The 16,246-nt window shown below is 38.8% G+C and overlaps 1 protein-coding gene across 1 annotated transcript; it reads left to right on the top strand.

Annotated features, from left to right (window-relative positions):
• The first annotated feature begins 659 nt into the window (after positions 1–659).
• On the top strand, positions 660–1,301 carry LOC113349910 (protein MNN4-like). The gene has a single exon (XM_026593952.1). The coding sequence runs from the start codon at positions 660–662 to the stop codon at positions 1,299–1,301; it is 642 nt and encodes a 213-aa protein (XP_026449737.1).
• Positions 1,302–16,246: the final 14,945 nt, after the last annotated feature.

Here is a 16,246-nt window from a genome sequence, read left to right as displayed (position 1 = left end):
ATTTGGTGCGTAAGCATGATGAGATACAAAGTTGGTGAGCTATTATTGGGTTTGGATTTTCTTAGGTAGATACGAGAATGGTGACATAAACGACCAAAGATAATTAAAGCATTGGTTTGAGAAAGAAGGTATTGGTGGAAGAAAAGGGTAGAGTCGGTGGTGGTACTTCGTAGTTTAGGGTTTTGAAGTATGGTGTGATTTTTAGCAGAGGGATAAGTTGGTTATGGAGATAACCCATCTGGAAGGCGTACCCCAAGTGTCAATGGTGCCTCTCGACAGGTGGTGCTTATTCTGAATCTGCATAAAATCAAAGATTTTAATTAAAACCCATAATAACTTTTCAAAACTAGATGACCTACCAGTACACCTCTTAATGATGGTTCCAAAGGAAGTAATGCCTAATGAAGCGTTTAGGTTTTGAAAATAGAGTTCTATAGGGTAATGATGGTCTTGAAAATGAAATAATACGCATGGCTTTGAAGGGACGTGAATACCCAAGCGATGAGACTCTTCACCAAACGCCATAAATGGAAATTAATAAGCAAAATGTAGTCTTTAAAAGGGGGTTTAGCCAAAAGATTAACAGAGCCATTATCATTTTTACTAGAAAAGGAAAAGATTAGATAGAGAGGAGAGAAAAATGGCAAACTCAGGCGACAATGTTTCGGTTAGTTCTGCCCTTTCAACAAAGTACAATCAAGAAAAAAAATATTGCATTCTCACTGAGAGACATTGAATTGGAAAGGTTGAGGTATGAGATACAAGAGGAGATAAACAGGCGTCCAGAGGAATTGGCCCTTCATCAAAAAGAAGAGGAGGAGAGGAAGAGAAGAGAAAAAGAAGAGGTTGAAGCTTTGTATGTTGCATGTAAGATAAAGCATTTTGATAGGGTGGACAGAAAAGATGAGGAGAGGTCTCAAAAAGCAGAGAAGAGTAAGGGGTATGGGAGTGCGACTGAGAGTGATTCTGATGCTGAGGGTTCTGACAATGGGTATGATTATCCGGTTGACGAGGTTGATACCAGTGAAGAGGGTTCTGATGCTGCTGAAGAGAAAGAGATGATGAAAAGGTATCATGAGAGGAAGCTTCGCATGCGGTTTGAGGATGATAAATACAATCCAAGGATCTTTTCCCAGACCATGCGTGAAGGGGAATCCAGTGATGATGATGAAGAACTCTTGGATGCTTCAAGTGATGAGGATGATGATAATGAAAATAGTGATGAGAGTACATCATCAGGTGATAGTCAAGTTTCTCCTGCATCATCAGACAGAGATTACAGTGCACAGTACGAGGAATAGGAGAACTGGAGCTATGATGAAGAGGACTTTTAGAAGTCCCTTTTGGGGTATCGAATGCAGCCAAGTTTTCAGACTTTGAGAAACATTTGAAGATGATTAACAAGTTTTTTCCAATATGAATTTCTCGATACTTGCTCCTGGTTTTCTTGATCTTGATGTGGACGATGGTAAAACTGCTCATTGAAATTTTCTCTTATCCGTCGGCTTTTTGTGAAGGTTTTTTAGTTTCTTGTTGTTGAAAGCAGGTGTTGCTAGTAGTTTTGTGAAATAGGTGGTGGATGGTCTTTGTTTTGTAAACTCAGTAATGTTTGTAGGCTGAGTTTGCTGATGATAATGTTGATAATAGGTCTTGATGATTTGGTGTGTAAGAAAGGTAGAGGTATTATTGTGTCTGAGATTTTTTTTTTGTTACTTTGAGTTGTTAATGTTCTTACTTTGATGAATTTTCTTGGTACTGAAAGTTGTAAGGTAGCAACACAAACTGATGAATAATTTGATGAAGAAACTTAGTAAATTGATGATTGTAAAGCAAGAGTTTCTGGAATTGCTAGGAAGAACTTAAAATTGCATCTGAAAAAATTCTTAGGGTCTTTTGACGTCACAATTACGGAGCAGCGCGACGTTTCCTTTGTGTTTATTTGGATCTTGCATTCAATAAGCTGGTACTATTTTTTATTTTATTTTTGTCGAAAAAGAGGTTCCCTTCATTACATTAAAGATAAGTAACCATAAGGTCCATAATGGGAGTTTCGGTATAGTGTTTACATATTCATTCCAATTTTGAATATTCAAGTAATCTAGAATTTACCTTAAGGTATCTCCTTTCCAATTATGCATTAGAGTCTTGTTGTGACGAGATCACTCTGGTGGTAGCTATTGTAAGGGTGCACATCTTAGCTTTAAATATTACATATTAGATGTGCACACATCTCTAAACAAAGTTTATCTAATAAAAATATTTGTTTAATTTTTCTTTTATTTATATGCCTATATATTTAGTTAGTCCCTCTATCAAATCAAAGCATATATTTTTGGTCGGTGGGAAAAATTTCCCTGCTTCAAGAAAAACTAGGATAAGTTAACGGGAATAAAATCTTTATTTTGAGTACCGGAGGCTTGTTTGATTGGACTGGAGGGAGAAGAAGGGGAACAGTAACTACTAACTAGCGACAATGAAGAGCGGAGTCATTCTTTACATCACCACACAAAGTTCTGTTGAAGCACTAGTTGCTTCTTCTAAAAGAGGCGAGGTTGATAGAAACATATATCAAGGGTTGAGACATTCAGTATAACAACTGTAGATGTGCTTTTCGGTTTTCTCCACTTATTTTATTGTATGTTGCAAATACATGACATAAAAAAACTGCCATGAAAGCATCCCCGCCACCACTAATACCATTGTCTGACGGAAGATACCCCTAATAGGACTACTTACATTGATAATTAATTGAAGAACAATTGAAGCAATGATGCCACCAAGAAAGAAAATGAACTAGCTGCCATGATAATAAAATTGATAGTTCAGCAGGATGTAAATCATCTTCCATAATATAAAACTAGAAAAACTCACCGGGATTTTTAGATTTGTTCAAAAATGTGTAATACTAAAGATTTTTTTTATCACGGATTAATTAAGTAAAATATAGAGAAATATAAAGAAAGAAAAATAATAAAAATATCTTTAGTATTTGTTTTTTCTTTTGAGATGTGTATTTTTCTAAGATGTGATATCCAGTGGCTAGAAAATGCACCCTTATGATAACTGTTATAAGGGTGACCTCGTCACATCATGACTCTTATGCATTATAGCATATTTGTTACAAAATACGTAGATCTTGGCTGCCCATATCGTTAGAACACTGCTCGGTCGAACTCGCAAGCGTTGTTATCTCAAGCTTGTTTGTCAAGTTTAGTTGACCAAAACTAAATACTTGATTTCTAGTTGTTGATAGTGGATTTTAGTTCAGGGCTAAAATTGTAAAACCAAATTTATGCGCTGACATCCTGCAAAGGATAAAGCCACTGATAAGTAATGAATACTTCTTCACTTTACTAATTCACCTAGAATGGAGCATGTGGCAACAATCCCAGTATTCTGTGAATTAAATACACAAAAGTCATCCAGGTTGGAGCATGTAGAAACAATCCCATATAACCTGTGAATTTACAGCATTATTAATTAATGCATGACTAGCCTTGTATTTCCTGTGTTGTTCCCGCAGAACTCTCATTATTAGTGCGGCATGACGACTGAGTGTTGCTCTCAGCAGAGTAACACGAATCTCCAAGTGTTAATAGTGAGGCATGCACGAAATACCCGTACAGGCCACATCTCTCGGTGCGTTATACTATCCTGATTGAGCATACATCTCTCGGTGTGTTATACTAGCCCGATTGAGCATATTTGAATCTGGACTGACAGTCTCAGAAACAATCACGACCACGCAAGTTTGCTGCATGATTTAACCATCCTAAACGATCCTCAGCAGGAGCAGACTACCATCTTAATGACCACCAACAGGCCCGTTTATGCCCTGGTCGGTCGAATACATACCACGCCTCCCAAACGACCACCAAACACCAGCCTGAAGTTGGATGTCCAGGCTGGTATGGAGCGGCTTGGAGGAGCTCGTACGAGCAAAGGCTGCCTACGGCAGTCTCAAATCCATCACGTTCGTTCATCTTCGCCGGCGCGATTGGACGGCGCAGATCCCCCCATTCCCGATCGGACAAGCACCTTTGTGTACATCGGCGGGGCTAGGGATGCACAAAACCGACTCAACCCACCAACCCAACCCACACCCGCCTGAAATTACCCGCACCTGACCCAACCCACTTAGGAGCGGGTCGACTATGGGTCACAACATCAAAACCCATCGTATGGTGGGTCGACTGTGGGTGACAACTTCCCTCACCCGACCCAACCCACCCACCCACCTAAATATTTCTAAATTAATGCTAAACCTTATATTACCTATCCTAGATGAACCACATCCATTGAAGTGATAATATATAATGCCTAAACCTAATCATCGGTAGCTTCTCTTCACTGAAGAGTCTTCAATCAGTTCCCTTCAACGGAAGTCTCAGAGGTTCATTTTATTTTTTCATTTTCTCTTCGCTTTGTAAATCAAATCACAACATCACCAGCAGCAATCAATCAACATCGTCACCAGTAAACCAACAACCAAAGGTGAGACTAGGAATCATTGTAATTTGTAAATACTAATTAGGGTTTTGTTTCCTAAGATTGATTTTGGGTTGGCTTAGTTCAATTGGGTTATTAATGTAATGTTCATTGTATTTTATGGTGGGTAACCCACCACCCACCTGATCCAACCCACCTTAATGTGGGTCGGGTGAAAATCGACCCATTGTAATGTTGGGTTGGTTGCGGGTGACAACTTCTGTTACCCACCATCAGTGGGTTGGGTGACGGGTGAGGCCAAACCCGACCCAACCCGACCCATGTGCAACCCTAGGCGGGGCCCCTTTCTACCTGCATAGCCGACCATCTCACGACCTAGCCAGGGAGGAGCAAACGCTCTCCCAAAGTTCGGTCGGCGTGATGCTTCAAGGGTCGCAGGAAATTCCACTAAGTGTCTTAAATCGATCACAACCATCCAACTTAACCAGCACGTTTGGATGGCTTACATCAGACCCATAACCATCAGACAGGTATTGGCATGTTCACCACCGACCCAATGTGGGCCTAACATGGTCGGCCACCCCAGACGAGAAGCATAGCTTACAAATTCGTCCAGCCAAAGTAGCATGCACATGAAACCCTAATTAGGGTTTGCGGCATATCACATGTGTCGCAAATCAGTCACAACCATCCATCTTCTCAAGCATAGATGGAGGGTGTAGATGTAGATTCAAAGGGACCCAAGCATGTCAATACAATCACCGTGGGCCCTCCTACATGTGTGACCGATCGGTCAAGGCCGACCATGACTAGGTGCCTCGATTCGTGCGCCCAAACTAGGCATGGTCGCAACTCCTTTGCGGCATGGTTTTTCTATTGCAAACCGATCTCGACCACTCAACTTTGCCGGACAAATTGAGTGGCTTAGATCACATCTTCATGGGACGGTGAGGTACGGACGCGTACGCCGGCTAGCCGGCTACACGCATGCCAGGTCGGTCTTGCCAAAAACGTCTCCCATGCTTGGATTCGACCAAGCTGAAGAGTGATGCTTGCGCACCTCTTCAAAACCCTAATCCAACGGTCGCAGATGTGGGTCGCAAGCCATCTCGTCCGTCCAACTTCGCCATCTTGGACGGACATCCTAAGACAGGAGTTAGGTAACCAGTGAGGCATCACCACGATCACCGTCCACCACTCTTCCACATGGGGTGATCAGCCAAATCAGGGCTTGCCTGTATAGCCTCCAAACGATCACTCGAAGATGGCTGAACGTGATGCTATTTTAAGACGCTTAAATTCGTGACTTACTCCGTTAAGCCTTAAAACAGCGATGCTTCATACATGTTGAATATATTCGATGCATTACCTGCATAGAATACACACGATATTTCATAAATATCGACTTCCTAAATAACTTAGTTATTTAATATAGCATCACATGCTACTTTCTGTGGGTCCCACATCCACGCATTCGAGACATCAAGCATGTCACAAATTGGGGGATACATACTGGAGTATTGGTCTGGCGGTTTACAGCGTGCAGCGTGCAACGCGCCATCACAAGAACGTGTCAGGAAGACATGGACGGTTAGTGATGATGGGAGAAGTGGGCAAGACTGGTCGTGTGACACTAACACACAACTCCACTACTCCATCACTCCACTTCCTCCACTTCCCATGAGAGACGTGGGTTAGTCTCAATGACTTGTATAAATAGGTTCTCCTCCCTATTTCCAAAGAACAAGACGAAACAGAAATCAAGTGTGGATACAACGTATTCCAACACCAGAACTGATAGCTTACATTCTGCAAGCCAGTTCAGCTTTCAGATACAAGTCATACATAGCCAATACCTTCACAATCTCAACACCTTCTTCGCTTCCCTCCCTAAGATCAAACCCATCTCCTTCACTTTGTGACAGAAGCAAGTCTGGAACAGCCATTTCTTGGTTTAGGCCAGAATTGTACAGATTGATCTCTCGAATCAAAAGCACTCCCGTGCAGTGCATTTGTTTAGGGTTTAGATTCATTTCTCATCCACACACCCCAAATTACCAAAACCGGCAGAAATAGTTTTCACCCATAAAAAATTGGCGACCACAATGGGAGATTAATCTCTCGGTTGCAAAATCAATTTTCAATCTCATTTTAATTTGTTCATATTGCAAAATGGTGGATCTTAGGTCTGAATCAGCAAGTAATCCCGACGGAGCCTGCGCCGACAACACTCTCGGTGTTGATATCCCGATTGGTGGTGTTACCTGTCAATGCAATCAATGTATCTCGTGGAATTACGTCATCTACCACCAGCACCAGCGGAGCAGGAGGAGATATTCCATTGGGTGTGACGCCTCCTATGACCAGATCCAGAGTAGCTTCAAATCCCGGCGTCTCATTGAGTATAACACCTCCGTCCGTCACCAGGGAAACTACCACTCCTTCCTCAGGACGAGGGGCTGGAGGAGCCAGAGGAGGACAACCCCCTATTACTATGGTGTATTTGATGGAGAGACAAGAAGTCCTTGATAAGGCACAGACGGACATGGATGCAACTCAGAAAGAGGTACTCACTTTTCTCAAGATATTAACTGATCGGTTGCCACAAGAGCTAAGACAGTCCCTGGATCCAACAAGGAACGCATTCAACACACCCGGAGCAGGTACTTCAGCGGCGCGGGCCTACATGGACCTGATCAAAGAAGCGATAAACAACATCTCCTCATCAAGATGACATTAGATATGAGCGGTCCTGTCATGGAGACTCTTACACTGGGGACTGATCCTCACAATGATCCTCCTCAAGTCAATAGTTTCACTATGAACTGGAGGCCAGTGGATCAGGAAGCGGCTTCTCTAGTAGAAAGTTTGTGTAAACTTTTACACCTCTCGAAGAATCAGCGGACGGAGATGTTTGCTGCAATCAACCAGATAGCCCTGGACGTGCACCTAACTCCTCCACGTCTAGAAGTATCAAACGTACCAGAAACATCTATGAATAATGTTACATTTACAGAGGACGACATGATGGCGGAAGAAGGTCACAACCGGGCCCTACATATTACTGCACGCATCAAGGATTCAGAGTTCAAGAGAGCCCTCATCGACACATGGGCGTCTTCGAATGTGATTACCCTCAAGATTCTCAGGACAACCAAGATCCTCCCATGCAAGATCGTACGGCAGCCTACCACAATGACATACTTTTAAGGAAACCAGACTAGCACATACGGGTATGTCAATCAGAATTTATCAGTAGGACCCGTTCTGTCAAAAGTGAAATTCGAAGTCATAGAGAAGGAGCGGGACTACCATATGATACTAGGGATACCATGGCTTCATGACAATAGGATTGTCCCTTCAACATATCACCAGTGCCTGAAGACTATGCTGAATGAAGAAGTCGTTCATATTCGTGCATCATTGTCTCCATATGCACCAATATGCGGAGTGGAACTGTTCGAACCGAGGGAAGCTCCGCCGGAAGAATCAAACAAAGTCCATTGCATCCCACTCCCCACATGGGCGTCAATCCAGGAGGAGGACCGACTCGCATCATTGAGGGCTAAGCCCCACGACGCATCTTTGCTGACGAAACATTCTTCTTCATCCGGTGAAGCCGAAACCCATGTTCACACCAAGAAGGAACAAACTTTTGTGGCGAGTCGTGACCAGAAAGGGAAAACGGTATACCGACGCTGCTATAAAATACAGGGTAGTACACATTAGCTATCATAGAAGCACGATTTTTTTTTAATAGAAGTGAACAAAACAAGAAAGGAAAAACAATAATGACTCCAGAAGAAGAATATGAAGAAGCAAAGAAATTAAAGCTTTCCTACGGTGGAGAAAAGGTAGCTGAAGAAAAGCTAAAAATGGGAAATCCGACTAATCCTTTACCCAAAGGGATTAAGCTGATGTTGGATAAAGCAAAACTGGGTCAACTGAATAGGGAAGAAGAAAAATTAGGGCATGGGATGGATCTTAACATATCTCCTTACCTCGCTTCAGAAGAAGTCTCAAATCAAGAATTTGAAATCCAAATCAAGGATAATTCTGTCAATTTTAAGGAGAAGATCACAAAGTGATACCAATCAAAGGGAAGTCAAATTTTGCAAAGGCGAGAAAGAACAGATTGGAATCGATGTTACTTAAAATAAATCTTAATTCAAAATCTTATTGTAGAAATATCGAAGAATAAGTCAGTTGGGAAGGAAAAATCGCAACCCCTCAAAAATGCTTACAAAGATATTCTGGCCCCTCCCCACCTTTATTATTCTGCAAACGAGAGTTGGGAAGGAGAAATCACAACCCCTCAAAAATGCTCACAAAGATATTCTGGCCCCTCCCCACCTTTACTATTCTGCAAACGAGAGTGAAGGAGAAAAAAAAAATTCAAAGCCCAACTCTCAGTTCAATTTCAAGACTACCAATTTAAATGATTATCGTGTCGTCTCGACTTTTGATGGAAATTCTCGATCGTCAAAATGAATCTTTCTTCGTCCCCTTTCAACGTCATCCTTTGGACGGTTCATCAAATTGAAAATCCTCCACATCTTCGGTCTTCTTCTGTAAGAGAGTTGTTCTGCCTGTTGGATATACACAGAAATCATCAGGAGGTTATAATAATGAAATGGGAGATCAAACTTTGGACGATCTTGATATGTCGGAAGTTTTCACAAATGGTAATGGAGTTTCTGAAGCGGCTGCGAAAATCCGGGTAATCGAATCATCTTTCTTGGTTCTAAATTTAAATTCCTTTCTTATTCTTTTACCATTACCACATCCCTTTGTTATAAGTGACATAAGAATCTTAATACTTTTCTCATTTCATTGATATACTTTCGTGTCCCAAATAGTTGTCTTTTTCATTGTGATTGTCTTTGGTGTGTGCTTGGGTAGGAGTTCTTTACTTAGTAAACAAACAAGAAACTCTCGATGGATAAGTTATCTTTCAATGGTGTTTTCTGGTAATAATTCAAGAAACATTTTAGTGCTTTGGATGTCTATAAACTCCTTTAAGAACACGTGGATATGTTGCATCTCTGAACAACTGGGGGAAGACTACTGGAAAATTCCGTTGTTGATGGTGGTTCTGGTTGGTAGTGGTGCTCGGTGGTGATGGTCCTCGTTTGTGGTGCTATTGATGGTGGTGGTGGTTGGTGACGTAGTAGTAGGAGGAACCAAGAAAACATAGAGATAGAGATGGTAGATCTCACGGGAAAGAAGAAAATGAATAAGAGGGTAGGACTGGTTTAGGAAATTAATAAAAACTAAATTTATACATTATAATGGGAAGTGGGGGATATTTGTATCATTTTTATTTCAAATTTTTATATAAATAAATAAGATAAATAGTGTATTATAAGAAATTGGTTGGTAGACTGGCTACAAGCCGGTCCCTAACTCCATTCCGAATCACATGCCCTTTTTTATGAAAAATATAGTTTCTTGCTTTGATATTGAAATCATGACTAGCGATACGGTTTTTCAATCTCTTTAGAAAAGCTACCATGTCTTCACATAGCTCACTTAGGGTAGAGAAGGAAAGGATACCAATACTATAACCATGAGATATGCATTGATCCAAATACTTGTTGCGCTTACGTGAGACTGTCTTAGAAATACCATGGCTCAGTGTAAAAGCACGGATGCTTCCTTATGCGAAAGGTGTAACGCCATTAACATCAAAATAAGTATTTTGGCTATTATTCCAATTATAGACGAGGATGTCAGGGGTTTCAACACATCTCCATCAGTCATAAAAAAGGTGCAGAGTTACTTCTTTTCTCGCAGGAACCCCCTCCCAAAAAGAAGTGTCTGCTAAAATGTTACGAACAAGGTCATAACGATATTTGACGCCAACATCCGAACCACAATGTAGGGCATGATAACCAAAAAAATCCATCTCTCTAGCACAACTAATACATGAGCTATATATCATCTTCAAATAGAGGGATACCTAAGCGGTAACATATGATAGAGTTGAACTGACATGGCCCATTACTTTGATTAAGTCCATTTAATATGACAAGATAAGATATAATCCTATGCATGTTTTATTTTGTAGCACTTCCACAAGACTAAATCACGGTCCGTCGTGTGGTATTTCTTGGGTATTTCCTTCTTAACAGCTTCAAAGTAGGGGCTGACAGTGTTCGCATAAGATGGGGGCAGTGTCGACGAGGCTGAAAATCGGAGGTAAGGAACCACATACCTGTTTGTAATTTTCGAGAGCGTATTGGAAGGTGGAGTAGGTATCACTAATATCGGCATTACGTAGGATATTGTCTTGCAGCAGTTTGGTTTGGGCCCACGAGGCCAGGAAGCAATACTGACTAGTATTTTCATAGTGTATATGCCTAAACACCATCACGAAGAGGCAGTGTAGCAATGCGTTGCTGTAGGGGTCCAATAACACTGGTGGAGTTTTTGTATACCAAGTTTGGTCACCTTAATGATTTACTCCTTATTATGTTAATCTAAATTTTTTTTTTTGATGGAAAAGGTTAATAGAATAATTAAACGTTGGAGTACAATAAGTTTGCAATTTCACTTTTATCAAAAACATTAGATGGAATGCTTGACTTTTGAAGACTTCTGATCCCCGCTTCTTTTGCCACCGGATCTGCCGTTGTGTTGTGATTTCTGCTTATGTATCTAACTTGTTCTTGTGAGAGTTTTTTGTAGAATATAAGTCGTTTCTTCAATACTATTCTACGTTATCCAAGATAGACTCACTCTTTTTTTGTTGATTGAACCTGTTAAAAGTTTACAATCTGTAACAATTGAAAGACTAGGTAATATATTTTCTTCTAGCCATTTGCTCGCCTTCAATAAATTTTTTGCTTCTGCATGTAAATTCGAAGATGCATGCCCAGTCTGATCCCGCTGAAATATGCATAAATTCCTATTGATCTGCTGAGTATAGAATGACAGCATATCCCACAGATAGATCTTCTTTCTTGAATGACGATAAAAATTATCCAATATGATTGAATAGATGCCTAAGATGGTTTAATTGTTGTATCCTTCTGTTGTGGTGTACCTGGTAATCTGCTGTGAGAATGGCTCAATTTGAATAAACTTTTATGTTTGTGTAATCATGCTTGTTGGTATGGATTCATTTTTATTTATTTTTCCAAAAGTGACCGAAAATCTATGTTTCCAAATAGGGCATAGGATAGTAGCAATATTTTCCGCAAATTGCGGGTACCTACTATCTGTAAACCATTTTTTAACCCATGTGCTTATCGAATCTGTTACTATTTGATAATTAACTACATCCAGAGAGCACCCAAACCATATGGACCTGGAAAATGGACAAGATCTAAAAAGATGTTAATCTGTTTTTTGTGTTTGGGTGTTGCACATTGGACAATCCGAAGAAATCTCCAAAATATGAGATGTGAATCTGTTGGCCTTAGAAAGTGCTTTCCGGGATAATTTCCATATGAAAAGCTTAATTCTTGGTATTATTTATAATTTCCATGGCTTGTTCAAAGGAAAATCCTTATTCTCTCTATCTTCAGAGTTTTGGTTGCTTAAAAAACTATAGATGTTTTTTGCCGAGAAAACTTCCGAAATGTCATGTTTTCATCTAATTTCATGCGAATTTTTACAATTAGGTGATAATGCTAGAATATTTACTTTAGTTTCTGTTAAGAAAAATGCATCTAGCTTCGAATTGTCCCAATTACCTTCATCAGGAGTTATCAACTCTTGCACCTTTTGAGGTACACGTTCATATTTATCAATCGGTTTGGGAATTTTATTTGAATTGGGTATCCAATTATCTTCCGAAATTTTTGTATTAGCATCATTTTTCACTTGCTAAATAAAATTTCCCTTAATAAGATCTAAACCTTTTTTTTATACCAGTCCAAATCTAAGAATGGTTGTAAGATCTAGAAAATTCCACAGGATAAGAATTATGGAAGTATTTGGCTTTAAGGAGCTTGGCCATAGTTGGCCTTGTTTCGAGATCAATCGGCTTGCCTGCTTTGTTAAAAGAGCTATATTAAATTGGTGCGGGTTTTTGATTCCCAAACCACCTTGAGATTTAGGTTTGCGAATTTTAATCTACGCTTTTATATATAACCTCCTTTTCTCTTTGAACCATCTTTGTTCTACCAAAAGTTCCTTTGAATACGGTCTAATTGATCAAGGGTTTCTTTAAAAAGAGATAGAACCTGCATCTAATAGGTTGGGTATGCTTGGAGTATGGATTGAATTAAAATTGTCCTACATGATTGAGATCAGAGTTTTGATTTCCATCCATGTAGGATAGAATAATATTTTTGAAGTAGAGGTTCAAAAATTTCCTTCCTATTTATATCAAAGAAAACTAGGTATGATTTTGTTTGTCATTAGAAGGACCTTAAGGATTTTTGCTTTGATTTTTCCATGTTTAGAATGAAATCTTAGGACTGAATTTTTAAATTGACCATTGTCCCGTAACTCTCCAAATTTAGATAATTTATCCAATAATTTTTTTACTTCTCCTAAATTCGCTTTCGTGAAAAGGAAACAATCGTTAGCGAAGAAGAGGTGAGAGATATCTGGGGATTGATAATTTATTTGCAACCCTGAATTTATTTGCAACCCCGATAAGATCTCCATGCATAAAAAGAATATGTATGGCGATAGAGGATCTCCCTGACGAATTCCCCGCGCATTGATAAAATTTGGGTCTGGAGACCCATTTAGCGGTATGGAAAAAGAGATAGTGGATATGCATTGAGAGATTATATTTATCCAAGTGTCGTTGAATCCAAAAGAGATAAAGGCATATTTAATAAATACTCGTCCCACTTTATGAAACCTTTTGAAAGGTCCAATTTTAAGGTTAGGAAACCTTTTTTGGCTTTTGAAATTTTCATAGAGTGAAGAAGTTCATGAGCAATGATAATGTTGTGTGTAATACGTCTTCAAGAGAGAAATCCGGATTGATTCGGGGAGATGATCATGTCTAGGATTGCTTTTAACCTATGGCTGAGATTTTAGAAATAATTTTGTAGATTGCGTTTCTTGGACTAATGGGTCTAAAATCCACCGGGTTTGTGGAGTTGAGATTTTTGGAATGAGGGTAACGAATGAGTAGTAGAAATCTGGATTCAAGATACCAGTTTAAAGGAATTCTTGAATTTCTAGAATTATATCCGGACCTAAAGACCCCAGGTTTGCTTTGAAAAAACCCAGTTGAGAGCCATAGGTCTGGGAGCTTCGCAAGGGTTCGTATTTGATAGAGTGGACTATATTTCTTCTTTTGACGGAATTTCAACTAGAGATAGGTTTTCTGAATCAAATATACACCGTTGGATTATTTCAAAAAGATAAATATAGTAATTGTTTATATCGGAGGTACCTATCTGTGTGAAATGATTAATGCGAAGTTGGTTTGATCTTTATGAGAAAGCCAGAGACATGAAGGTTCCCTAAACGTGTGAATATCAGTTATCCTTTTCCTATTGGAAGCAGAAGCATGAAAATATTATGTGTTTTGATCAAATTATTTAAAGAATTTATCCCGTAAGAGTTGACGGTAGTAATCATTTCTGATTTCATACCATTTTCCTAGCTCCGCTAGTAGGTTTTTTAGAATATCCAATTTGTCGGAAAAATTTCCCGATTTATGGATATTTTCTATTTTATTATTCAACTTTTTTATATTCTTGTGGATGTTTCCAAAAACATCAGAGGTCCAGTGATCAAGATCGGAGAATAGTAGTTTGAGATTAGATGTGAAATATCTGGATGAAGAATTGAAAGAATGGAGATTCTATGAGGCCGCCACCATATTTGTAAATCAGGGTGTGATAACAAGATTGAATGCATATAAAGAATGTTGGAGTTTTCTCGTTTTCGGGTCGAAATTGAAAAGTAAAAGTATGTGATCAGAGCCTACTCTGAATAAGTGACATACCTTGGTATTTGGATACTCCAAAATCCTCTGGTATGAGATTAATGCCATGTCAATCCTTTTTGCAGATATTTTCTTTTCCTTTTCTACACATTTATGATTTAGCTCAAACTAATTAAGATGATTAGTACCTTTTATGTGAAAATAAATTAAATTAGGACACCGCTACCACGGTGGTGAGGGCCGACCGAAGAAAAAATGAAACACTATTGCAATTGGACTGTAAAAGAAAATTTGTGCCTAAAATGGAAGTATCACTTTTCATAAAACGGAGGGAGTACATCGTTTTATTAATGGAAAATTAGTTGATGAATGAACCAAAATATGGCTACATAATGTGTTATGCATCCTTTGTGGTGGTTTGCATAATGGCTATGAAATCAGTTTTTGAAAATTGTGCTTAAAATGATAAACACATGCGAATTTTTCGTAAAAACTTTGAATTTGATATTATTGTGTAGATCTCTTTAAAATCTTTCCAACGAGATAAATTTTGTAAAATTCCAAATCACGGATTTTTAGATATGTTATATTCTAGTTTGCTTGCCAATTATACCCCTAAAAATATGATACATAAGGGAATTATAATACAATTTGACTCTTATACCTATTTAACCTTCATCTTTGGTTTATTTATGAAAATGTCTAATAACTATTTTCCCTTCCTCTTCGGTTTATTTACGAAAATGTCTAATACCTACTTGCCCTTCCTCTTCGATTTATTTACAAAAATGTCTAAAGGAGAAAAAGAAAAATTTAATTCAGATGGCCATTTTTGATTTTTGGCCCGAACTATTTCCAATCTTTTGTGTCAATTACTCACTTATATATTTTACAAAAAAATGATCATATAAAAGGTCCTCCCTCCCTCGCTTCGCTCGGTCGGTCGGCCCAATAACTTATAATAATAACATATTTATGCATTAGATTAGACAACACATCTTGACATAATAAATTAATTATTTTATAGGATCATAGAACAATGATCCCTAGATTACATCCAAACTTTTTAAAATTGGAATTGGTTTTGCCAATTGGATTTGAATACCTCCGTGGCCGTGGGAAGGAGCATAAGAACCTTCTCAATATAACAAATTAATAAGAAGGACATGAAAGTAAAAGAGAATTCTCATGTAGTGGGGTTGGAAGGAGGACATGAAAGTAAAAGAGAATTCTCATGTAGTGGGGTTGGAGTCGTAGGACCCTGCCTCAGCTGAATCCTCATATACTCCCTAGCAGAGTGCTCACTTGGTTGTGTCTCTTCACACTCATGTTAGAAACATGAATTTCACATCACTGTCCCTCTAGATCTAGTATACATATAACGCGTGATGGGTGAGATCCTGTTCATTAATTAGCATTATTGGCTACTGTTGATGACCTCCGCAGAGGATAAATTGTCGCCGAAGATAATACTTCCTCCGTTTCAAATTAGATGAGTTAGTTAGATGAGTTAGTTGTACTCTACACAATTTTTAAGGTAAGGAGGAAAGTGGAGGATGTTTAAATAATTTTTATAATTATATCCTTATGGATAATAATTAGTAAATTTAAAAATAATTTATCTCTTAAACTGTACCACTCTTAAACTTTATACCGTTAAAAAACATTTTAAATCACCTACGTAACGAATAAAAACATGACTATTAGATTATACATAGTTTTATAGTAACGATAATCAATTATAAGAATAGTTTTAGAAATATCTCCTTGATTAGAGAGATAGCTCATCTATTTATGGGACAAACTGGCTCATCTAATTTGGGGCGGAGGGAATACTATATATAGACAAGTATATACGTCTACCTAGGTAACTCCTCACACACTTAACTCTTATCTTGATTGGAAATTTGGAACTGAAGTTGCATCACAAAA

Source organism: Papaver somniferum, chromosome 1, assembly GCF_003573695.1.
Source record: "Papaver somniferum cultivar HN1 chromosome 1, ASM357369v1, whole genome shotgun sequence".
Classification (NCBI taxonomy): domain Eukaryota; kingdom Viridiplantae; phylum Streptophyta; class Magnoliopsida; order Ranunculales; family Papaveraceae; genus Papaver; species Papaver somniferum.
This window is presented reverse-complemented; position numbering and strand designations above follow the sequence as displayed.